The sequence below is a fragment of the Meleagris gallopavo genome, chromosome 5 (genome assembly GCF_905368555.1).
Source record: "Meleagris gallopavo chromosome 5, MGAL_WU_HG_1.1, whole genome shotgun sequence".
Taxonomy (NCBI): domain Eukaryota; kingdom Metazoa; phylum Chordata; class Aves; order Galliformes; family Phasianidae; genus Meleagris; species Meleagris gallopavo.
The window spans coordinates 13829992-13857244 of NC_139408.1; the positions used below are offsets into that span (position 1 = coordinate 13829992).

Consider the following 27253-nt stretch of genomic DNA (forward strand, 5'->3'; position numbering starts at 1 on the left):
GTCAATAGAACTCTTGATAAGGATACCTTATTTCTTACAGAAAGAATAGCAGGAAAAAAACCCACCAAGACGTGTGGAAGTGGGCACTGAGCAATGAAATATCAACTGTTAAAATAAAATCCTGCTCATTATTTTTTATGACTTTTATTATGTTTACTGGAGGGTGCAGCCCAATTGAACTCATTAATTTGGCAATTATACAGAAAAAGAAAAAAAGGCCCTAGGCTTTGACTTGCATCCAAACTGCCTCAAATGATAGGCACTGTTTCATTCACCAGTTTTCAAAGGTGAGTGGGAAGCAGAGAAGGCAATAAATTCACAGAACTTCAACCATACATGCATAAAGGTGAGAGGAGAGGATACAAATGGAAGAAACTTAATTCATTGATTTTTTTGCTTTAAAAGCCTTAAAAATAATTGAGAATATAATGTATTTATTCTGTCAGGATGTGTTAATATTGTGAACTTTTCTCATGCCTCTCTGTTAGTACATGGTCCAAAATGTTGAAAATACAATTTATTCAATTTTTTCTTCCTGAATTTCTTTTACTAAACTTTACTGCTCCTTACTTCTCCCTCTCCTGTAGTCTTCATCACTCTCCATTCTGCACCATTAGAAATAGATTGCACATACTACATCAGTTACACGCCAGGTCTGAGGAAAGTACCATTATCACCAATTACAAAACTTTAGGCCTGCAATTTTCATCTACGACTCATGAATATTTCACACAAGTATTTTGATGAAAGGCCAAATTGCCTTGGTTGGCAGGGAAAGCCTATGGGTATTGGGTGCACAAACACAAGCTGTGAAAATAAAAAGGAATAATTTGGCATCTGTTGCATATATTAGGAAGTGTTTGGAGCAGCACTCTCTGGCGAGGACTTCCAAACCCGCCATGCAGTGATACACAGTTGCGCCATTAAATGGCTGAAATGTACACGGACTTTCAGGAACAAGTCTTGGTGAATATGAAGCAGCTTCTCCACCTCCCAGAGTTGCTGTCCAGAATTAACACTGCACTTACTATCCCAGCCAAAAATTCCTCTGAATCATCTGAGCAGAGGCTTCTGCATGCTATCCTGAGGATTCAAACTTACGTGTGCTAAGAGAAAGACCTTCTACTGCATAGTTAGTGCCAGTAGAAGCCATTGACTATCCCCAAGAGTAATGTGCTTGAGAATCAAATGAAAGAAGAGAATGAGAAGATGTTCCAAGACTACTAAACTCAGCAAGCCACGAGTAAAAATGAGGTGGTCACTGTGAGACAGTTTCATCACCAGCTGAGCCCACAGCCATTACTGAGGTATAGACTTTATCTCAGGCCCTCAGCAGAGGGATTATTTTGACATCTCAGTCCCGCTCGTCACATAACAGGCTACAGTCAGATACTGATTCAGAGCCGAAACAGTCACCCTACGACATTCAGGCTAGGAAATGACATTGGGAGGTGGTGGAAAAGAAGTAGAGTATTGGTAAAATACTTACTCTGGGGATGATTCTGGGGTTAAATTGGACATTTCCTCTGGTGTAGGTACTGCCCATGCGCACACAGCCAAAGAGAGGAAGGGAGAAAAGAGATCAATGGATCAGCACACCTTCTTTTTTTTCTGGTTCGATAACAATGAAAAAATTGTGACATTGCACTACCTTTTCATTTGCCCATTGCCTCTGCAGACAACTTCTGACATTTAAAGTCGGTAATGTGCCTCTAGATTTTTGTATCTAATCAAGTGATGCATTTCAAGGCTTGTTCTACTACTTCTTAAATCACTAGAAAATCCCAAAATCGTGTCAATCCGATTGCCTTAAAACTTGTTTACTATTGTTTCATGAGCCAATTCTCACACTTTGTGCAATGGGCTATTATGCAAAGTTTCCTTTAGTCACTGAAAATATGAGGAATCTCTGTGGAATTTTCAGAACACAATGTAAATGTACAAATTTCCCACACCAGGCCATTTGTTTCAAAGTCCATCTGGCTGAAGCTCAGTCACTGCTGCAATTCTCAGCAGTTCTCTGGCCACCTCAGAGACAATGCCCCTGACATCACAGTCCACAACCTAACTCTTTCATGGCTATAATTCTGCTTTCCCAAAGGATCCTGGCACTGGGATGGCTGCTGATTATATCCGAGGACAGTGCATGTGACTTTGGGTGCCCTTTTCCTGAATGCAAAAAGCTACCTGGAGATTGAAGAAAACAATTTTGTTTATCTCAACTCTCTAGAGACTCTTAAAATGAAAACAAGCCAGTGGAAATGAAAACGCTGATTGTATTAAGGCAGTTTTTATACCAATTACCCGAGGTGGTAAAAACCAAGATCAAACAAACTGTACATCAAAAGAACAATTTCAGTCTATTGTCACTGGCTGTCTTTTTTTCAGCAGAAAGTTTGGCCCACAGCTGCAGAGAGAGGCAGCAGATTACAGGCATAGGTGAAATACCATAGCTCTAGGTTTGCTGGCAAAATAAGTGATGATCTGAAGATAAAATGTTCCTTGGTTCTAAGAACCATGTCAGTGATATTAAGGTCTGTACTACTCGAGTGTGAAGAGGGCTCAGGAGACACTGGAGCAAGTGCAGTGGATTTACAGAGCCTGCTGAGATAGACTTTGGGCTAGCACTGCTTGACTGCTTGACTGCTATCACTCTTATTTGCTGTATCAGTATTCAGTTCTTGGCACATGAAATTTTTGAGAGCCAAAGAGAAGTATCAACTTGCTGCTGAATGGCTGCCCAAATCAGACCCACCCTGTACATCTGGACAAAGAACTCACCTTGCAATTTCCGGCGATGGAAGCGAGGAGACCCCAGGAAACTATTCTTGATTGAGTTGAGCCGTGTTCTCCATGGCATTCCTCCAATGCTGGGGCTGGATGGTGGTGTTGGGTTGGGTGTGCCTGCTGGGCTCTCCTTTGGCGTATGGACAGGTGTCCCCTTGGGGGTAGGGAGGGGACTTCCCCTTGGAGAGGGGTGAGGGGTGACCTGTATGATGGGGATAGATTTGGTGCTTGGGTCAGTACTAGAAGGGAGTAATCTAACAGGAGACATAGGGTTGGTCTGCAATTTAGGAACAGCCAGCTGTGGATTAAAGCCGGCAGCAGGCGAGCGGCCCGGGGCATTCTGCACAGGGCTGTTCTGGGAAGAGGGCGCGCTGGTATTGCTGGAAGGGAGTGGGTTGGATTTAGTAGACTGAAGTGGTTTTTCGGCCAATTTGCTCTTGGATGGCAAAGTCTGCGTCTTTGGGTTGGGCTGAAGTGCTGGCTTTGGTTGGAGTACATGTCCAGGCCTGGAGGCGTTCCTACAAGCATCGGGGTCCAAGGAGACTTGGGGTCGGGGAGAGAAAGGGAGGTCGGAGGTCTGAGGGGGGATGAAGAACTTTCTGATAGGCTACGAGACAGACACGGAGTGTCCATGCACATCAAAAACAGTGAAATACGCATAGAGCGGGCGAGCAGAGAAAGGAAAGTCAGAATAAAATCCATCCGAGTCACAAAGATGCATCATGTCACAAGGAGACACAAGAGATGGAGGTGAAGGGGCAGTGGGGGAGGGATTTTGCAAAGAAACAAAAACGAACAAACAAACAAAAAACAAAAAAAGACATGCAGTTAGCTGGGAACACGGCATCATCAACAACAGCAGCAGCGGCAGCAGCAAGAACAACAGTGTCATAACAAGCTTCATCATATTAACCAACCACGTGTCAGCAAAGGAAAACAACAGAAAGAAAAGTAAAACAAAGGAAAAGTAAAAAACAAAATGAAAGAAAGTAATCAAGAAAAAAGAAGAGAGAAATGTCATCTCTCTGGGATTGTTCTGATCGCCCTGCAGTGAGAGAAGCACAATGCTTAGGGAGGTGAGGAAAGGGAAGAAGAATCACTGAAGCCACACACAAATTGAGATATGCCAAGAATGGGACCACCTCTTTCAGCTCAAAGTGCCCATGTGCAAACCCAGTGGAGAGATGGAACTCAAAACAGGTGTGTGATACATACGGAGTGGTAGGCGATACACAGAGCTTACTGCACACACCAGTCAGAACCTCTGTCCCTCCTCTTTGCCCCTGACTCTGGCTAAGGCACACACCAGATGCAGCCATCCTTGCAGAAGGAGGGAGGAAAGGGAGAGCGATGCCATGTTGGCATCTGGCCTCCTCCCCTGGCCTGGACGGTTAAGCTGCTCAGCATCCACTCGGGGTTTCATAGCACACAGCGCCAAGAGGAAAAGATGACCTCAGCTCAGTGCTTAATTTGTGAATAGCTATAGCAAAAATTTCAGAAAGGCCTGGAAAATTCATTTATCTGGGAAGAGATGATATTTCCCATCAGTCTTTATGCTTCTCCTGCAACATCCCTCATGCTGTCGAAGACAGCTTGATAGTTAAGATTTCCGTCATACAGTTACAGCAGTCTTTGATATTAAGTCCCAGTTCTGTGAAAGGGTATGGGGGGGACCACGGTTTGTAAGATACAGCGTAAAAAAAAAAGAAAAAGACAAAGTTCATAATCCAACATTGAGTTATCAAAAATGGGATTATGACTTTTTTTTTCCCCCAAACAATAGCATTTAAACATGTAACAGGCATTTTGAGAAATTGTTCATATGGAATCAGCAAACAGCAGTATGCAGACTTGAGAAGACAGAAGCCTTTTCAAGGTACACTTGCATGTAAAAGTCACTTTTAAAACAAAATGAATGTCCTTACAAAATATTGCAGTTTATACCCCAGATTGCAAGTACTGGCAGACTTTTAAAAATAGACATTATCACTCAAGCTCTTTACCTTTGGCTTGCATTCATGTTCTGATTTTTTACAAATTATTAACTGTCATGAAGCATTCATCATCTTCATTACTATTATTATTATCCGTTCTGAATAGTTAGAAGCTCTAGTCAGGCAATGTCCAGACATGCCACTGTCTCACATGTCAGATAAGCACATGCAGCAGTAATAAGTTTACTTTCTGGGTTTGATGGATTAACACAATGCTGCCATGTTTCTAACTTGCAGAGATGTATTTAAAGTGATGTCTAAAATTGTTTCCATCAGAGCTTTCTACTAGAAGAACTTAGGGTTAGACCATTAAAATTAGAAGAAAATCACTGCATCAAAAAGTTTGTATTACCATTAGAGTTGTAAAGTTAAAATTAAGTTTGACATTTTGGTTCATACTGATCACCAACAAGAAGGAAAAGGGAAAAGATGAAGAAAGTGGTTAATTTATGAAAGTCACTATCAGCATCTGACTACTAATCATTTGCAAATGACTTCAAAGGATAAAAGTCAAAAACTGTTGATTACAAACGTTTCCGTGCAATTTTTAAATCATTTGTGCATGACGATTTGAGAAACAAATTTGAAAGAAAAAAGTCAAATTAAACTCCCACTTAAGCCATTACTAATCTGAATGGGCACCCTTAATTACCACATTTCTAGTAACATAACAAAGAACGAGATCAGGTCTGTCTTTCAGCCGGTGCAATAGGGAAAATCTTTAGCAAGATCCTGTGAGATTTAACAACTCTTAGTTGCCATTGAATTCAAGTTCTCATAGAACTTTACCTAAGCAGTGCATACAGTGAAATGTGCATTTGATTTTTAAAGTATATTCTCTTTTCAATAATCTAAGATGCTATTAGAACATAGGTAAGGACTTCAAAAAATTTTTTTATTCCAACATTACCTTCTAAGCCACAAATCTGACCTACCTTAAAATGGTTATGAACTGCGGAAAATGCCATCTGGCTGCTAAATCCCTTTGAAGACTATTTAATCAACTGCCTATTAAGTAATAATGTTAAGATACAGCAACTATGGAACAGATCTTGTCATCCTTATTCTTTGATGTAGTCCTACTGAGATGTCAGAAATTGATCCCAAGAGATCAATTAATGAGATCAGGTCTAAGGTTTGCAGCTCTGGATGCTTATTTTATGCACATAACTCTTTTCGCTCTTTTTCAGTACATTCTGCAGTGGTATGAGAGTTCTCAGATATCTGCTTCATCCCACTGCCATTCAAGAGGTACAGAAACAAGGAAAGAAAGGAAATGGATCTTCACTGGTTCCTGGTACACTAAAGACACAGAGGAGACTGCAAACATATTTCTGTCAGTTGCAAAATAGGGGAACTTAGAATATGTTTCAGAAAACAATTCAATCAAGCAAGGAGTTGGAAGCTTTACCAGCCTGTAAACTTACACCTGATTGTCTTTATAGTATACACTTTACTGGGGATTTACAATATCCTCAATTAATTAACTTTTTACTCTCCCTTTAAATTTGCTGTTCCTCAAATTTCTGAAACTGATTTTGTCTGACTTTCTAACTCAAGCTACTCTGTGGCATACTGAATTAAGTTGATTGTAGCCAGCATGGCTTGATGCTCTGCTGTGGCTTGATTGAAAGTAGCTGTGAAGCAGTTTCTGATACATGGTCTGAAACCATGTCATATACAGACCTCAGCTGGAAATAGCAGTGTTTAGTCATAACAATGTTATTCAATGCAGTTCTGAGATTGAAAAAGGACAGGGGCACAGTGAGATCCCTGAGGTACCTCTAATAGTGCAGGGAAAATGTATGGAAAATTCTCAGCTTGGATTTGTAGACAACATTTCCCTCACCACTCATGAAAATTTACAAGCTGCGAAGGAAAACCAAAACATCCCAGCTAAGAGCCATGGCTCTGCAGCAACAGATGTTGAAAAGCATCAAGCATGTGTGAGTGAACTGGACCAACGGATCTTGAAGCAGAACCACTTACCCTTGGACTGCTGAGAGGACTGGTGGAGAGCCCAGATGAAGCGCCGCTGATTGACCGAGACCTGAATGGACACAATAAGAAAAAGGCCCTCAGAAAATGTAAACAAGCAGTAATCCTGAACACCAGCCACTGCAGGCACAGGCATGATGTGAGGAGAAGGAGGGAGACTGTCACTGGAAAAGCACAACACTTTCCTTTCACTACTGTCACATTTCTCAGTTGTCCCACTCTCACAACAGAACTCGAAGAAATGCTGCTTGCTCAAGGAGGAAGTTATAATCCCTTCTCATTACAGGAGTTGCTACCTTCTTTTTGGCCATCAAGCCCTTGAAAACTACTGCTTCTGGCCTGTGCAAGTGGAACTGTTGAATTCAAAAAGGACTGTCAAGATGCATGCTGGTGCTGAGGACTCTCTCCTACACAGTGCTGGGAGTCACAGAATGAGGTGTTCTGTCATAAGGAACACAGAAAGCCACCGTGTGCATAAGGCAAAAAGGTAGGGAGTTCCTTCACATATTAAGGAAAAAAGCAAGCCTTCAGGACCAAGATACATAGTTGTTCCCTATGCAGTGATTTCCCATTGAAATCAAAGTTCACACTCTCTCAAGCTTCCCCAACTTCTCACTGATGGATTTCACAGCTCTGTTCCCCAGTAAGATTTACTGCTGTTGCATTAAACAAGCCAGATTTTGTTTATGAATAACTAGTTCTGCTGTTATTTATAACTTCACCAAAAGCAGGATAACTGCCCAGGTGTCTTCCAGAAAAAAAAAAAAAAGCCAATCAATACAGAATCAACTGCTTTACTTGCTGACAAGGCCACCTGCACTGTAATGCTCTTATGCTCTCCAGCAAAGGCCATTTAATAAAACTGTGAGCTGTAGACAGCAAAACATATGAATGTGCTATATTAAAACATGCTGAAAAGGCACAGGCCAAATGAACAAACATTTCAGCAGAACAACTTTCCAGAAGGAGGGCTGCCCATCATGAGAAAAACATCCACATCACTCAAACTGAGTAAGCCCCAGAGGTAGCTTTAAATAAAAGAAAGTTGACTTGAAGACTGAAACATCTTACAGCAGAGAACTTGGCTAAGAACCTAGCTGGTCAACAACTGCCAAGCAACATGCCAATTCAGTCTATCTACCAATGTTTCACCTATACTAAGAGCAATGAAAGCAATTATTTGCCTTCAAGTAATGTACGTGAAAATGTAAAATCTTGTAGATGCTTGGAAAGTTGACTACGTGTGTGCATGTGTATATACATGTATTTAGAATTGATATGGATCGGTTAGTATCAGATTGTGTATAAGGGAATATAAAAGAAATTTAGGCCATGAATTGTCTCTTATTACTGAACTTTTAAATCTGTTTTAGAAGAATCAAAATACCTGTTTCTGAAATGCACTCCTAGAAATACATTCTTAAATAAATTTGAGTTTTAAAATTGCTAAAAAATATGTAAACTGCGTAACAGGAGGTAGTTCCAGAGAAAGAGTAAGTTAAAACTGAACACAGTGGTAGATCTTATTCTCTCTTTATCCTCTGCAGAAACTACTCCTGATGGCTTTCCTTCTATCTCTTTCCAGTCTGTCCATCACAGGTAGGTAAAACGCAGAAGCCCAGACTTGGCATGCTTTTTTTTTTTTTTCCCAAATTAAATCTAAATTTGCACCATGAAAAACTGGGGCACTCATTTTATGCAGAATCTCCCTCCTTGTACCCTGCCACAGTCAGCCCATGACAGTATGGCAGACAAAATCTAGAAGCTCAGTCTTGGCACTTAATTGAACTTAAATTTGCACCATCATAATATGAGGCGCTCATAAAGGTTTATGCAAAGTAGCTTTAAAGGGAGAACTGTCTGCTCTGCTTTCAGTAGGCTATTTTGTGTGCCTGTTCTATAACTGAAATAGCTGAGTGCAACGCAGATGTGTCATGCATATGGGAAGTTTGGTTAAAATCTTCCTTGTATGAGTCATGAGCAAAAGCTTATTTCGAACCATAAATTACAAGATAAGCCTATAAATTACCTTGCACAAGATTTGTGAGGTGCCCAAAGATGCAGTTAAACACCTGTTTAGGAGTTTAACTACCACTAGGAGATGTTCCCACCAATACTTAATTATGGTGGGAAAGTCCTCTCTGACACTCACCTGAATTCCAGGATACTTGATTAAAAGTTCCAATCTGCTATTTCCTCTTTGCAATCAGATGTTTCCAAGTCCTGAATTCTCCCCTCCCATCCCCACTGCCTTCTATTTTTTTGTACAAAAATGATCACACACATGGAGGACACACCATGGGAGTCCCGCCCTCCCAACTCCCAGTTCCTTATTGGAAGCAATATTTGAAAAAAGAGTTGTTGTGTACTGTGTTTTCATCCAGCCTAGGAGCCTGAGGTAGGGGACAGAAGAGAGAGTTAGTGTGATATCCTCCTAGAAATGCATTTAGTATCCACATGATTGCTATCAAACAAATTTTATTTCTGTTGCTAATTTACATGCAAAAATATATAAGAAGTAGGTCTTAGGTCTTATAGCAAATCTTAGTTTGTCCACACTGGAAATTGTATAGAGGAGCAGTAGGAGGAGTTTAAAGAACCCTGGGTTAATTTTAAGTGATGGGGTGAAAAGAGAGTTGTACGTTATCAAAACTTTTCCCTTTTACAAGAACATGTTGATATGAAATATAACAGCCAGACTGAGAAGTTCTTCCTTGCGTCTTCTGCAATTTAATAAATCCTGCAGAATTTACCTTTACAAATGTGGCACAGTTTCCAAGCTGGCTATAAGAACTCAGAACAGCAGCAGATTCTATACTCCAGTACAAAAATGCCAACAAGCAAAAATGAGAGATTTTTCCTCCCATTGAGATCACCCTAGCTAGGAAATGCTGGAATTCATTTTAAAACAAACAAACAAACAAATACATGCACTGCTCCTGTATCTCAGAGTCAGGTGGACAGAACTGGGACAGGTCCAAAAGAAAGTAATGAAAAAGTTGCATTATGCTGAAATGCTGCAATGTGAACAGAGAGAATTTAAATCTGTATCCCCCTCACCAGAAAATAAAGGTATGAAGCTGTACAGGCAGCACATTAGTATGGCAGACCCTGGATGATCTCACATGTGGAAAAAGGAGAAAAATATGAAATCATCTCACATTCTTATGGCTACACACTAAGGGTATTTAACAGGAAATATCTATTAGTGAGTAACCTCCTTCAGGGTTACTCTACAGGCATTAAATGCCATTGGAAGTATGAAATCTGCAGTTATTCCTATAGCTTACTACTACATGCAACAATCTAGGAATCTATGAACATCATGTGTGACTCATTTTGCTCTGCGTTTTGCATTGCTGTCTGCTTGGGCATTATACTCATCAAAAAGTTGTTGAAAAAACAAACAGAAAAGTTAATGCAGTTGCTCAGGGAAAGAGCGTTCCCTCAAACACAACTGCCACATTAGGGACCCAAGAAGAGACTCAAGTCCCATCAATAGTGACATAATTGCTTTGTCAAGCATGGAGGGAGGAAATGAAAATAAATCTGTCTTTAGGGATCTAGACGCAAATTCTAGGTAGGGGCAGCCACAGAGAGCACTCTAAACATAAAGTGGGTACTAAAATCATTGTGGGCCATTCCTCCCATCTCAAAGACAGGCAATAAGCAGGAGACATCTGAGCTATGAAAGAAAGAGGCCAAGCACTGAAAAGAAATGAGCATGTGCGGGCTGTAGCTCGTATATGCGATGCCTTTATACCTTATTCAATCTATTTGATACTTCAATTACAAGAAACTTTGTTTTAAAGTAAGTTTTTACTCATTTCAGTCAGCTGCTACAACGTAAGGCCCAATTTGTGTTAGATCAGTTGATCTCTTACTGGTAAACCCAAGGAGCTGGAATCCAGTTTCCAGCTGGTTTAAGAAAACTGCCATTTCTTGTGAGCTCTAAGAATCAAGGGCTGAAGCCTGACATTGTTGAGATGCAGGCACAAGAAGGAAGAAAAAGCAGCTGACCTGCTAACCGCAGTACACATATAGTACAGTGCAGAGCACCTTTACATAGCCCTTCACTCAGATTAATTTTCAAGTGCTTTAAACAGTGCATCACCTAGTATACACCAATAGAGTGCATAGGCTTTGTAGCCAGCATTAAACATTTGGGTCAGATTTGGCCTTTATTTCGTCTTTGAATAACTACCTCACAGAAATTTTTCCGACAATAAAAAGTGAGTTTGGTACCCCGTTGCAGTCCCAGCAGAACTTGCTTTCATAGCACAGTTTTACTAGGATGCTGAATACAGTTTTTTAGCTGGTCAAGCTGGAGCCATGCTTCCAAGAAGGAGAGCCTGCAGCATGCATGCAGCGTGCAGTAATGCATCTGACTTGTTCCCCCGGGTGAAATGCCTTCAAAATTTTGTGTTGGTTTGATTCTGTGCATAGTTTTGAAAGGCATAGCCAAAATATCCAGCCAATTTTGGTTTGTTTAAAGCATAAGTTGGGTGGCATTTGATACTCCTCTTTTGCTTGATCACTCAAGTAAAAATAAAAAATTGTAAACTGCAGTTTGGGGTATGAAACCCCTGAAAACCAGCCAAATTAATAAGCAATAGTGAACATTCAGGCACTGTGTATTACATTTCATCAATTCTGCTCTTGGGTGTCCAAAAAATGCAAACAGTAGTTCCTTGCTTCCTGATGCTGATCTAAGAAGTAAGAATAGACTACTTCTAATGCTATTCTGTCTTACAGTCCCAACTGTCCAAACAATACCAACCTTAACGTCTTAACATACTTCTGCTTATGTCAAAAGGTCTACTCATAGTAAAATCCTTTGGGAAGATGAAGCCTTTACAAAAAGCACGCAGTGATTTTTGACTGCAGGTGTTGATAACACACCTCTTCTTCTTCCTTCCAGCACACAAAGGTGATGTTAAACAGCACCACCATCCTTAACTGGCCAATCATACTACATGATAATCATTTATAAATGGTTTAGAAAGAATTAATAAATTGTAAAGCATGTTACAAACATGCTGTATTAATATAAATATTACTGGTGCTAATTAGCTTTCTCAGTTTGCACCTTCTCATAAGCTTTTACTGTAGTTCGTAGTGATCTATTACAACATTTTTATTAAATCATTTATTAATAAATATTCCCCTTCTGTTAAGAATTTATAAATGGAAATCTAATTCAAAGTGGGACTGCATTTCTAATTGTACCTCTATTCTTTTTATTGAAAATTGAAAATAAAGAGCTTTGAAGATATATCTGTGTTTAGGGCCATCTGCTCACCTCCTAAGAAAATCTATCCTCAAAAGAGAGAAAACACCCAGTACTTTTTTTAATAACACAGATGGAACTGAGCTTTATCTTAGGAAAAAAAAAAAAAAAAGGAAAAGAAAAAAAAAGAAAGAGAAAAGGATAAATTAGGATCAAAGTTAACTGGAAGGTATCAAGAAGATACAAAAAGAGAAGGGGGAGATATTCTCAGGTATTTTGGTACCTACACAGTGTCTGAGATTAGTTCTGTGTGCTCACAGACATTGAAACATACAGACAAGAGAACAAAAAAGAACCCCAAACTAAGCTATATGGAGTGTAACTCCAACTTAAAAGCACACAAACACACACAAAAGCACCAAAAATGCTTCTTCCCACATCTCTCTCTGTCTCCCTGCTGAGAAGTCTCATTCTCTGAACTATATCCACTTGTACTGTATTTGTAAAGTGCAAATGAGAAGTTTCTCTACAAGTCATAACAGGTCCCACAACAGGAATAATCCAAAACTAGAGCTTACCCCAATGGATCAGCACTCGCCATCCTTGGAAAGAGAAAATGAAGAGAGAAGGCAAAGAGAAAGAAAGAGAAAGAGGGGGATGTGGAAGCAGGTGGAGAGAAGAGTAGGAAAAGCAGAGTGAAATACTGTTCGGAGAACTGCATGGTCATAATTATTGCCACAGGTGCCTACATCTTCAGAAACCAGGAACACTAGGGGGACAGTTTGATTTACTAGAAAATAACTTCTGTCCTGCTCACAATAATACAGACACACCCAACTTTGGCACTGGGGAATACAGAGAGGGACATTCTAAGGCTGTAAAAAAACCTTTCCAGCCAAATCCCAATGAGAGCAGTCATCAGAGCAACGGGGTTCAGATGTTATGCTGAATTTCTTTTCTGACTCTGACATAAGCCACAGTTATATCAGACTGTTATAAAGGAAATTGTTTTTTTTTGTCCCCTTTTTGCTCAATGTAGTGTCCCTCTGTCCCCCAAGCTGGCCTGGTAAGAAGTACTTTTTTTGCCATGAATGAACTGTGAAACTTATTGGTTATTAAAGCATGCATTTCTGAGCCAGCTTGGGAGCCCAGGGTACAAGATTGTAGCTCAAGCTGTGAATCTGCTTTGTTACTGGCTTATTAGTCATGATGGTCTTAGAGTCAGGAATTCAGATCACCTAGAGCATACCAGCTCAGCAACCCAGCACTTATCTCTGTGGATGCCATCTTGTGCTCCAGGATCTCATTTTTCATTTAAAATAAATTCAGACTCTGGCTCTTAGAGGTTGCAAGGGAAATCTTTCAAATGTGAATGGAGAATAAATCAATGCTGTGCTGAAAAGAGTCCAAAACAGCAGCTTTAAAGGCAGAATGAATATCTGACATGTTAACTTTGATGCCAAGGGACAATCAAAAACTTCAAGATTCTTTTTTTTCACCAGTAATCAAAGCACTCAAAATAGGAAAGAATAGTCAGGTTATCAAGTTTTTAGGGGTGAGGGTACGGAAACTCAAGAAAGTATCACCACTTTTTTAGATTAACAAAGATTAATTAGGAATAAAGAACAACTGGTGTGTTATTAAACCAAATAATTTTTAAGGCAGATGCTGTGATTTTTTCCTCTCTGTCTCTTTTTTTTTTCCTCTCTCCATTTTCAGTAACAGGCTCCCAAGCTGCCAGAGTTACCTCTGGCTGGGTGAGGAAAATCCATTTTCCACAAGACGGTCACCAACAGAAATGCCAAATTTAATATATGCCCAGTAGATTTCACAGTTTCCTGCTCAGTGCAACTAGCCATGCTTCCCAATACAAGAACATTGCAAATGCTGGGCTAGGCAACACAAGGCAGTCTTGAGGAGAGTTACAATTAAAACATAGTTACAACAGAAAGAAAAAAGTTGTGCTATGCATCAATAGAGAAGTGGAAAGAAGCATTATAGTAAGTTCTTTTTCATGTGCTTGAGTGATACTCCGTTTGTATTTTGGCGTGGAGTGCAAATTTGGTTAAGATCTAATTCATATATATACAAGTACAGATACATTGTATATATTTAGGGACAAATGCTGTCCTCAATTGGACCAGTACAAATCTACCTGCAGTGATGTAACTGAGAAGAACAAATTGACACCCATTGTATAATGGAACGTGTGTGTATATTTATACAGCAAATACACCCATAACCAAACATGCAGAATATTAAAATGTAAATAGAACGGGTGCAATAAAGTTGATTCATTTTTCTTTCAAGTCATTTTCCCAACAGGGAAGGCACTTAGGGGGTTAACAAAGAGAATGGAAAGCAAATTGACAATAGGGAAAAGGAAGAGGCAAATGAGGTTCAAAAAAAATTGACAATCCCAGGACACAATAGACCCAGAAGCGCAGACATGTGCATTCCCTACAATACTGAAGCAAGTGAACTACGGAGCTGCAGCAACCCAGATACAGAAGAAGAGAAGCGCTGAAAGAGGGGGTGAAAGTCAGAAAGAAAGAAAAAGAAAGGGACAGTGGCCTCAGCTACTAAGACAATCATGTGCATCTAGAGGGAAGGGACCCTTAAAGATGCAGTATTCCTTTAAAAAAGACGTCATAAAGTTGGATAATTAAATGCTGAACAAAAATTTAATGGCCATCAGGATTAGTTGTCCTCATTTGGCTGGGGATCTCTTCACTGCCTATCCCTTCCCTTCTTGTGGCTGTACACAGATGCAGAATTCAGTTCCTCTCATTTTCATGCCACCGAGGTCCCTCATCCTAACTGCTAAGAGGGAGAGGGAGGTGAGAGAACAGTGAATGTGATCTTTCAAAAATCAGCCTGCCCTTTTAGTGAGGAGGGCCACAAGTGATCCTTGTGACTGCCCCACCCTTTTCCCCCTGTACTCTGAAAACCAATACCTTTGAGAGGGAACACAAAGTGCCTGCATGTACGTAAGGAGTTCCCCCAGTGGCTACTGAAGAGTCACCTCCTCTGCTCTTAACACAGCCTAACAGCTGCTAGAGAAGTACAGAGGGATGATGACATCTGAAGGACCCTTCTCAAACCACAGATGCAAAGGTACCTCTCTTACCTGACTTTTAATTACTGTGAAAGAGACAGTCTTTGGAGTAGTTTCACACTAAATGCTAATGCAAGAAGTGACACGTTCAAGAATACAATCTACATACAGGGGGAATCGGAGAGAGGAACATGTTGATGGTATCAGTCTGAGGAAAACTCAGCCACTAAAGCCTATGTAACCACTATTCCTTTATGGCTATGAAACTATGAGTTTTCTAATGGATTGGGTACAATTCTTGTACTTAGTTGCTATCTTAAATGTGCCTTACATACATGATGGACAATCATGTGAGTGCACAGTATTTGAACCTCACTGCAGCATGTTCAGGGTTTGAAATACTGCTCACAAAGGACTCAGTCTGCAAAAGGCCAAAACAGAGACTGTCCTTACATCCTATAAGTCTTCCTTAGCTTAAACACCACTTTTATCTTTAAGCAGAAAGACTGTAAAGGGAAAAATGGAAGGAAAAATGGCTAACTGAGCCCACAGGCTGTTTCCTTTAAGGAATTCACCACTTCTTTCTTTTGAATCATATGGAACTAAGTATTTAGCTGCTGATTTTGGATAGGCTGAGTGTTTGTCCAAAACATATGAACATTTCATTATGATGAAGAATTATCCATTGGGATGACAGCTTTCGACATCAGAGAAGAATTCTCCTACTCTAAGACCAGAACTTTAGGAATTCTACATCCACCAACAACCTCATCATAAGTCTGGGGTGCCACATGAGACCCTAAATCTAATTAACTGTATGTCTTCCACTGTGCCTCTATTCATAGTTGGGAGTTACTCTTCTTGTTACTCTTCAGCATCTGTTAGACTGTCAGACTGGAATCATCCTCCAAAAGCCCCCTCTTTCAATCATCTTTTCCTCTCGTGTTCTCTGGCGCAGCCAGGACAGTCTTAAAGAGTTTGTCCCTTACCTAGAGGTACTTAATTTTTTGCTCTAATCAGTCAGGATTCTCAAAGTTTCTTACCATTGCTCTTGCTGACTTGGTTGTACTGCTGTTTCTAGTGCTGAGAATGGAGCACTTCTGGCTCTCCTAGCTCCAGTATTTCCCAGAGCAGTTCTAGCAAATATATGTTCTAGCTTAGGCATCCTAACTCATGGCAGAACTGAACTAAAAGTAGCAACAGGATAACATTGTAGTGGGGAAAATAGTATAGTCACAGGCTGCATTGGGGATAGCCTCAAATGTAAGGTATTGTACAAAACTGTATGTAGTGGGGCCAGAAAATATCCCACTTTCTTTGTTTCTTTCTAAGAAGGAACAGCTATGTCCCCATACAGAGAAGGTAAGTACTGCATCTTTAAGGTCTCAGCAGTGAGGTAGAGGAGAGGAACATATTGTCAGTGTTTATACCTTTCTTCTTTGTTGAATTTGGGATTGGCTTCAGAGATATCCAGGCTTTTACTGAACATTGTTTTACTATGGCAGGAACAAAGCGAGAAAACAGAGTTACTACTGTGGACATTTATAAAAGAGAGTCACCTGAAGCAATGCTGGACACCCAGCCCCCCAACCCATCCTCCCCTTTTTAAGCAATGTTCTGAAAAGTTTCTTTTACTTTACAGCTATGGGCTAGGCCTACATACAGCGGAAGTTCATTATCTCCCCTTGACTTCTGAGGTCTAAGTTGACTTCCCCCAAACATACTTGTAAACCCTGCTCTTCTTTATCCAGTTGAAAACCCAGATGCAATCTACTTTTGTCACACTGTGCAGGGCATACAGAACATGCCTGAAGGCACAAATAGCAAAAGCACACATTACTCAGATTTCTCTAGAAGATCTCAACAGTGAGCACAACCTGGGAAAAGGTTTAAATTCGGCCATTAGGCCCCTTTACCACTTACTTCCAACTCTCTTTCCCATATCTTAGGTCTGAATTCCTGAAGCTTAAAAGCAAAATTCCTTATGTTTTGCTAAAGGGGCAGCTCTCCATGATATGTTTCACTGGTAATATGCTTCACTGTTTCACAGAACACAGCTTCCTAACGTTAGCTGATTTTTCACACAAGCTATCTACTTCAATAACCAGAAAAAAAAATGAATAAAGCCCATTTTAGAAGAGGTTTTGGATTTTTCCAGCAGAGCTGCTGAAAATTTCTGGTATATCCCCACAGGATTCTTGTTCCCACAGAATTCTCCTTTGTCTGTATGATTTTGGCCCAAGGGACGAATTAGCTAGTATTAAAGTAAGCTCAGAATCTACCTCTTTTCTTTTGACAATACAATGAAATACCACAAAAGCAGAATCAAGTAAGATGCAACTATGAACCTGCTAGGTGGACAACTAGCAGGGAAAACCGAGTATCAGGTGTCTGTGCACACTAATTTTGTCATTCACAGTCAAAGATCCACTGGAGACCACTTGGAGAGATCAGCACAAATATTTCAGGGTGTCAGCAAGCTCAAAAAGCAGTGTTTGTACTGAATTCTTCCTATACATTATTCAGAACTAAGCCACTAACTGTCTGTGTTTTTCACCTAACACTTTCTCAGCCTGTTTGGCACAAAGCTGCGAAGTTTCAAATATCAATGGAAAGATGTGCCCTTAAACAAGCCCAGACCAAATGCTTGTAGAGTCCCCAGTTGGATACCAAAAGCACAGCTCATCACACAGACACATAAAATTAGAAGTTACAACATTAATCCCCTTTTTGCAACAAAACATCCATTTATTACTGGGAAAGAGGACATGGGACTAAATCATGACACATGGGTATGTTTTGGTCATGGTCAGAAGAGTCTGCCCACTGTTTATCTGAAGAAAGAAGCAATAGCTCTATGTCTCCAGATGTTTGTACTGGTCATTTGTGTCTAAACAGGAGGCCTGCTTCCACAGTTCACTTCCCTGTCTTCCTAGTATTATAGGATAAAAGCACTTAACAGTCATCTATCCAGATCAAAGAATGTCATTCTTAAAAAAAGCATCCAATCCTGGGATCTAAGATCTAGCACTGTAAAATCCACTCTCGGTGGGTCATTTCATGGAAAATAATACGCTGCTAGCCATTAAAAATCCTTCAGTCCTGGTGGAAGGCACTTGTGTTTTTGTTACTGACTGCTCTGACAGATGGTGCCCCATCAGCAATGCATCGTCCCCAGACAATCCCTATGAGTGGTGTTTGTTAATGAAGCCAGTTCATGTTATAAAAGACTGTGCTGCCAGCAACACAATATGTGCCACTGTCATCTGTGGAAGTGGAATGGTATGAGTTATGGAAGCTCAGACATGGAGTAAAATACTATCTTCCCATCAACCCCTTCCAAAACAAGCACTACCAAGCTCATCATCGTCAATCATGGCGTTATTACATCCCTTCCTCCACCCTTAATCACACCTTTATGTCCAACCATGTGTTGTGTGGTATGCATTTCCCTGTATCTCTTTTGTGGCTGGAAGGTTTTACTTCCTCCTTAAAGCCAAAACTCTTTCTTACTCATGTCACCTGGATATGTATGTCCAGTGCTGTGCACTCATCTCAGACCTTTGACTTCCAATTACTTCTCATCCAGAATTAAGTGAGATATTTAAAAGCAAAAGTACAATGAGACACAGTTTTGCTTCTTCGGCATTTCCAAATTCAAAGGCAAAGCTGAGAGATGGAAGGTTTCAGTCCTCAGAAAATCTCAGAATCAATCTAACACATTCTAGGCTGGTTGAACAAGACTGGATCATTATCTTCAACTGTTCATCTCACCACTTCCTATTTGTCTTGCCCAGTTGGACAGTTACTGTGAACAGCTGCACAGTACAATTCACAGGCAGCTTTGGGGTGGGGGAAAGTGATTCACCTCTGTCTGGGTCATCTCTGGGCAATTTATGGCTTGTACATCTACCAGGTACTGGATTAAATACAGAAAGTTGAATAAGAGTGAGCAACTATTTGTCAGTGTCATCTTCATCCTTATCACTTTGAGGCCTACCAGAAACACTTAAGAGTACACACTGACCTGAACATTTCTTTAACCCAAACATTAAATATTAAAACAAACCACACACTCAAAGACAAGTTTCCAACCTACACTACAGCTAAAAATCTTTCTGGCAGTCTACCTCAAGACCATATATCCAGGCTGAAATAAGTCATGGAAAGATCCTGAAAATCACTTTCTCCTCACTGTAGGTAGAACTGTTAACAGTTGCCAGCAAAACTTTCTAGCAATTCCAGGGGTCTCTGGACTGGAAATTATTCCATTTCATCCAGTTTCACTTCATCCAGTTTTCAGTCAGCACAGGGAGTTTCTGAGCAGGCACAACAGGCTCATTTTGAGCAGATCTTAATAGCTAAACAAAAATAATTATGTCATAAAGCTGAAACAGAAGTTATAGCACCATCATCATATATATATGTGAAGTGTTAAGTGTTCTTTAATACTGATTGATTTATACAAGTGTAAATCCAAATGCATGTGCTTCCTTTAGGATAGACATAGTGACTGAGGAAGCAACTCCCATGGTTCACATAAGTGAACTTCCACAGTTCACTTATTTCATCAGAACCTGCCTTGAGGAACCATCATTTTCTTCTGCTGTCTCTCCACAATGATAATACTTTCTCTGAGAGAAAAGAGGTAAAATTACATGAATTTCATCAATTCACAGAGATGTGGTAATTTATGTGGATCGGATGCATATCGGCCCTGACAGCACATTTTAAAGGTACCCACAGATACCTGCACAGGGCTTTCCAGACTCCACCTGTTATAACAATATAGAGGGTGAGGTTCATCCCATTTAACTTCAAGTGCCTAAGAACTTGGCACCTAATCCAAAAGCATCATCATTTAGATTCCTGCCATAGGCTATGGAGACAGAGAAGAACAACTAGAGCTTAATTTAGCCCATCTAAGATTGCTGGAACAGCAGACACATATCTGAGATCTCCCAAAGACTTCATCTGTCCCCAGTGCCTACAGTGACAGCCTGTATACCTAGCTTAGACTGAATCCCTACATTCTGAACAATTAAAATGAGGTGAGATGAATTTTGCCCAGAGGACATAGCAGTTTCCTGAACAATAGCTGCAAGTGAACAGAAATCTTAAATTCCTGGCAGGACTTCTGTTCCTGTGTGAATAAGCACTGCTGGCTGCCAGATCACATTGTAAGTGTGCTTGGAAGTTGTTATGAGTGCTGCTGTGAACAGAAGGGCTTCGCAGCTCCTCTGTATGTATGACATGTAAGAGGGCAACAAACCCAGACAGGAGGGACTCTCAGCTCCCAGGTAAAGGAGGGACCCACCTCTGTCCATGTTGTGCCATTTCAATAGCTCTGCGAGCAGGGACGGGGGAGCCGCCATCTGTCACACTGAGAACCTCCATCGACTTCCTCTCTGGTCGTCGCTTCCCATGCCTGTTCAGCATTGGGGAGTCCACACGCTTCCTGGGGGGATCTTTATGAAAAGAAAACACTGTCAGCTGAATTCGGCTGTGACTTACCTCTCACAGGTTGGCTAAATCCTCTCTCAAAGATCTCACTCTCACACCTTCCCTAGACAGTTATCTTGGAGATGAACATTTGCACTCTATTCCAAATCTACAAGCATTAAGACATAAGTTGCAATCCATCTGCAGAGAGGAAGAGTATTACTACTGAATGTATGTGCACTGTAAAATAAAGGTATGACCAAAGCACAGACTGCACAAGTTACCTTACAAAGCTGATAACAGTAATAACAAGATAACAGCACGGGCTATAGCAGAAGCTGATAGCCAAAGTGTGTGCCATCCAGGGATCCTGGATATGTACTCAGGTTTCTTCAGCTTCCTTTCCATGCCCATGCTAGCTAGATCAAACGTAACGCAGGGACAAAAATACACTCTAAATTCAGACTTGTATTAGACTCTGAAAACATACTCTTGTTTTTGCATCTTCGGTATAGATTTCAGGTTTTCCCTGCTGTTATATTTCCTCCTTCAGCATCACAAATTAAACATTCTGGACTACCTGAGATAAACCTCTGATGAAAGCTACTGAAATCTATCTCAGAGGTCATCATATCGCTTTTAGTGCGTAGTAACTGAAGTGCTTTATTGTATAACATTTCTATGAGGCAACAAAGTGCTACTTTCATTTTGCTGAGTGAAAACTGAGTTATAAGAATGAGATACTTAAAGGCATTTCATTCCTAACGGCGCAGACAAACAATTACTGCAGCTCTGAGAAGCACCTAAATTGCTCTGAAAATAGTCTTTAGATACCAAACTGCATGACAGCAAGTGGTCCAAGGTGACATGCCAAACCATACACGCCTCCGTGTGACAAAGGGAACCAAACAGACTTGTTGAGTTCTTTTAATACTCTTTTAATACATAATATATCTGATGGCATCTAAAAGCAGAAAAATAAATAAGGAAAGATTTTCCTTGCTTGGGTTGGACTATCTGAGTTGCCCGCTTGTATTTATAGACATCTTTTTAATTTTATCAGAGAGTGACTACCCTTAAGAAGAAGCATCCTTCACCCCTACAGTTACAAAGAAGCTCACAGCGTCCAACCCCTAGGACTTTTTTCTCTGCCAGGATTCCTTTCTAAAACTCTATCATCACTGCATAGCCAGATTATATTATTTTTATTACTCTGCCCTCCTTAGTCTTGGCCCATTTGCTTGTTTATTCTCTCTCTTACATCATGGTTTTCAGAATCTGATTCCTTCAAGGCAGGGTTTATTCTCAAAACAATGAGCATGAGCAAGTACAGCCCAAATGCAAATGATACAGTGATAGCAACTGAACCCATTACCATATAGTGTATGTATTATTTGTATTAATAGTAATAATTATGTTAAAAATGAGTTAGAGAAGAATAGCTGTATCTCACTCTACTTTAAGCTATGTTCAATAACAGAAAAGTGGTAGAAAACACTAGCAAGAGAAACATACAGTGCATAAAGTTACACGAAAAACAGAGTGAGATAAACCTAACAAAGCAGTTGTACTGGGAAACTTCAGCTGCACACACATAACCAGTCAAAAGTGACCTGGGACAAGGTTAGACATTTCTCCATAGACTCCTGCTCTCTAAACATGTACAAAGAACAAAGGATGATCTATCCTATAGAACAATTATTAAAATGTTTGTTATCCATACAGAGTTAATACAAAGATTTACAGAAGGATACCACCAGAAACTATAAAGGCAAGGGGAAGAGTGAAGCTTAAAAAGTAGGATGAAGATGACATAGAACAAAGAAGAGCAAAGATGAAGAAAGTAAAAAAAAAAAAAAGGAGATGAGTAAGCTCTGACTGCATCAAGGTTAGTTAATAATAGAGTATAAATAATAAGAAGGAAAATGGCAAGAGAAACAGTATATGAAAAGAAAATTTTAAAGGCAATTTCATCCATGCATGTTCAAAACAAAACACTTTACCAAATGGAAATTCAGCCAAGTGATGCAAAAGTGATGGTTAGGCTAAATACAAAGTGGAAAATAAAAACAAGATAAAAAGGAATCGAAGAGGAATGAGCCAAAGACCTGAACAAAAGTATTTTGTTTGACAGAAAGCTTGAGAGAGGGATAGCAGCCAGAAGGATTATATGGGAATCAGCAGGACAATTAGGAAGGATAAGGATATTGCTAACAAGCTAAATGATACTTTTATATCAATCTCTGCTGCTCAAGATATTGATTTCCAATCTGTATTTTAAACTAAGAAAGAGAGGAAATAAGCAAAAGGAGAAGGTGGTGAAATACATCAATAAATTCAACATCAGCAATTCAGGGTTTGATGGGTTTGATGGAAAACACATCCAAAAGTTTGTACGAATGTGGTAGAGCTTCTAATAGTGGTACTTGATTCCTCTTTAAAATTGGCTACAAACCTATACTATACATGGCTGAAGGTGGCAAGTATTGTACATATTTTTTAAAGGCTTTAAGTAAAAAACCACAGGGTACCAAGTCTGTCATCACTGTCAAATCTAAAGATACTAAAGCACACAGTCATCCTCTCATAAAGACTAAAGTGGTGGCATATAAGAACGGTTGGAGATTTAGCAGCAGTACAGGAATTAAAAATAGGAAAATCTTCAGTGCACACACTTCTGTTCTTGAGTCTCTGGAAATACTTCACAGAGAAACAACAACAAAAAAAAACCATTCAAGTCCCAGCCTAGATACATGATAGTTCTGGAGATGTATTTTCCTCTTACTTCATATCACAAAAGTGAAGACATTCTCAAGGATTTTTACAGGGAAAGAGCCTAGGTAATAATCCAATCATAAAGCCATTCATTTGAAAAGCAGAAAATAAAGGTTCAGTTTGTGAGTTTGGATGACGAATGTCTTCCTAATATGGCTACTCTGGATGAATCTCCTTTACTCTGCTTTATTAAGAATCTCCACTCCACATAAGCCTTTTGCTCAAGGAGACATCAGTCGATGCATATGTATTTTACTGAGAGATTTCTTACTTCCTTGCTTTCAGTTAAAGAAAATAGAACTGGACTCACAAAATGGTTAGGGTGGCCCTCTTCTGACCCTTTGAGAAAGCTTTACATAGCTGAAGCATACAAAAGAGATATCAGAAGAGAAAGTGCTAGTCTAACGCTGCCTAATCTTTATTTCTACCCACATCCATCCATTCCATGGTCTAATGTGCAAAGAAGGAGGAAAAGGCAAAATAAAATTAGATGTACTTTTTTTTTTTTTTTGGCAAGAACTCAGGCAATGCACAGTTCTCACGAATGTGGTTTCTTCAAGCTGCTAATATTATATCCATTACCTTTTCCCTGCTCTTCTCTGCTTGTGCAAAGCCATTGCTAATGGCTAATGATGAGATACTCATCAGAAGCATGACTGCTCTTAATTAAAACTTGCCCCATGTTCTCAGAGATACTGCTGCAATACTGCAGAGGAGGTAAAAACCTCCTGTGGAACACAGAAGACAACTGACAAACACTCAAAGAATAATGTTCAGAGTCTAAAATGTGCCAATGCAGCACAATGATATATTCAGAGTAATGTTTCCCTCATAGAGAACATCATTATCACTTGTACAAAAAAAATAAAATAATGCAGGAGTGGATAATAGCACTTCAGTTCATCACATACTTTGCCATGTGGAAGAAAGATGTATGTGATGCATTAAAGGCACAGCTGTGTATTCAGTTACATGCTGGATATGAAGACTCTAGTCACCCTGCTTTTCTTACGACAGAAGCATATATATATTTGGTTGGAGATTCATGATCCTTGATGTCCCTTCTAACCCTGGCCATTCTGTGATTCTGTGATTCTGTGATTCTGTGAAGCGTATCTAAGATAAGATGATGTCTTTACATTGCAGGATAATCTGTGTGAGTCAAAAGCTGATGAGTGAAGTGCAGGATGCCAAATTGCACTGAGCAAGGGACTTTTGACTGGATCACCTGTGGCAAGCACATTTACTCCTCTTTGCCAAGATGCTTGCCGACATGCTCTCTGCAGCTCCATTCAGGTAAGAGCTTAAAAAACAACCAGGCTGACTCAGAATTTCCATTTTATCCCCCTCAGATGAGATCTCTCTGCAAAATTACAGATCCAGTAGCCTGGAACTTTGATAATGTAATAATTCAGTTGAGTATTAACAAACTTATATTTTAATATATCACTGTCCTGTAGGCTTCGGAGATAACAGGCTTTCCAGTTAAAGAGCATTGTGCCACTAGCCTTCAAACGAGTGAAATACAAGACCTACAAATCACAACTCTACTACATAAAAATGCTATTTCAGGCCATTGATAGACGTGACAAATGCTTTATTAGTTAAACTTCTGTCAGTATGCACAGCACGAGTCACTTACACTGTTAGCTCCTTCGGGGAGCATTTTTCCAGTTGTCTATCTATATTAATGTAGTCCTTGGTGATCAGCAGTATTTTAAAATACTAACAAAGAACAATTCCGGAATAAAATGGTATCACAGGAGCTTTATAAGACATATATAATCTTATTGCGTATTAAACTTTTAAAATCCTTTTAAGATAATCTAAAAACATGGTATTATAATGTATGTACTATAAACAGGTAAGTGATACTATTCATTCTTCCAACGGAGGATGCGTACACATAAAACTTTGTAGAAATGTAATGAATGGTACAGTCTTACTAACAGAAGTCCAGAAGTAGCATCTCTGCAACAATGCACAAAGATTAGTAATTAGAAAATTCTACCACTAGACTACATTGCTCCTAAACCTCATCTAATTTCATAAAGGTATCTTGTGGGTCTGCATTAAATTTTTTAAGACTTCTATCTCAAGACCAACAAGGATGTTTCTGTGCTGTGATAGATATGTCCTGAAAAACAAAGCCTTTGAGTTTAATCACAAAACACATCTGCCCGTCTTTGGCCACATATTCTCACCAATGGTGTAAACTGTTTCAGGTTTGAGGATATGAAAAGAAAAAGGGCAAAGAAGAACTAGTTGAGATGGGTTCATAGTGACAGAGATCATTTCTTTGGTACCTATTTCATTTCTAGGGGGAAGATCCTCATCTTCATGACTAGGATATCTCTCCTTCCGGTCAAGCAGAAGAAAATAAATCATTTTCTCTTGGTTTTCTCTGAAAAAAAAAAAAGGAAAAAAATCTTTAAATTTGAAGGAGAAAAAAACAATATGTAAGCAAACCCTTCTTTTCAAACATTTACAGTTATTCTAAATAAGCTGGAAATAGCCATGTATCAGCTAGCTAGATGTGCAATTCACAAAGCTTTTGAGAGCCTTGCTGTCTCCAACAAGCAGCTTGTGAGAGAAGGAAATACAATTCCCCCATTACACATCTGGAGTAGAGGCACAGGACAGATGAGGTAATGTATCCACACAAAGCCCAAACCAAGAGCGATAATAAGACAGGTCTCCTGAGCCCTTAAGAGCTTTTTCCACTATATATCCCTCATAGCACACCAGGAAACACACCAACACTCAGGCATAGCTTGAAATAAGTAACAATTTGCCAACAAAGGCATATCCAACACGAACAGCAGCACCGATATCTCTCCATTCAGACTGCATGGCCCACCTTTTCATGAAATGACCACGTCTGGCAGCAAGAGAAGAGACAGCAACACATCTCCACTGATACACAGTGCTAAGAAAGGCCCAGCAACTTCTTGCTTTCTACTGGCACTTCACTGGCCACTGAGCAGTCAGAGGGTGAGGCATTGATACAAGTCCCTCATACCCACAGACATATCAAAGCCATCTCCATCTTTCCCCAGGACAATAAGCATCCCAACCCACGGAGACCCAACTGATATTAAGTCTGAGCAAGTGCTTACTCTTCTGACAACAAGTCCTGTAAGAGTTTATTTCGGTCACGGAAGCAGCCTAACGAGTGCATGCTATCTAACACGTCTGGATCAATATCCTCCAAGGAAGGGAGAGAACGAATCTGCACCTTTCGAGGGATTGGTTGCTCTGGTTCTGGCTCATTCTTACCCCCTCTGCAGAGAGAAGAAGATAAGAGAGAGAAATAGGGTAGGGAAAGAAGAAGAGAAAAGAAACATGAGTTACAAATGAACCTGTACTCTGAAACACAGCCTGCAGCAACAGATGGAAATAGCTTGTTCAATCCCCACTGAGAGACCAGATCTCACAACCAGACAGACACTCTCTTCAGCAGAAACTGCCATGAAGGCTGAGAGTGATCAGCACCTTGTGGATTTTGTTTTTTTTGTGAGAAATGCCTGCATTCAGTCAGAAAGGCAGTAGGAACCTCACTTACCAGTGCTCTCATAATTTAAGCAGCTGTTCAGCATCCTAATGCCAAACATTTATAAAACACTACATGATTTTAGAGACGCTGTCTCATCAGCCAGACCTCAGGCTATCAGGATGAAAAGTGCAAGCTGAACGATTCCCTTTCAAAGAACAAGCTGTTTCTCCAGTTCTGATTACAACAAGCATTGCAGCCATTTCATACTTGGAAATTTCCAATGTGGCTTAAGAGATCTCACTATCAAGGTTCCCATTTGACAGACTTCAAAGGATTTGGGGCAAAACCATGCTTTTTATTTACATGCCAAAATATGACAACCTCTGTTTCTCTTCAAAAAAATTCTGGCCCAAGTGTGATGCCTGAGGTCAATGGAAAAGCAAGGAACACACCATTAGTGGCAGAGCATATTA

General features: G+C 40.0%; 1 protein-coding gene across 1 annotated transcript in view; it reads right to left on the bottom strand.

Annotated features, from left to right (window-relative positions):
* BRSK2 (BR serine/threonine kinase 2) overlaps positions 1-27253 on the bottom strand; it is a 299120-nt gene that overhangs the window by 28894 nt on the left and 242973 nt on the right. Inside the window, 7 exon segments of the mRNA XM_085224331.1 lie at positions 1490-1538; positions 2782-3394; positions 6771-6831; positions 16498-16563; positions 20385-20535; positions 25591-25688; positions 26404-26568. Coding sequence (XP_085080457.1) covers positions 1490-1538; positions 2782-3394; positions 6771-6831; positions 16498-16563; positions 20385-20535; positions 25591-25688; positions 26404-26568 — 1203 coding nt within the window.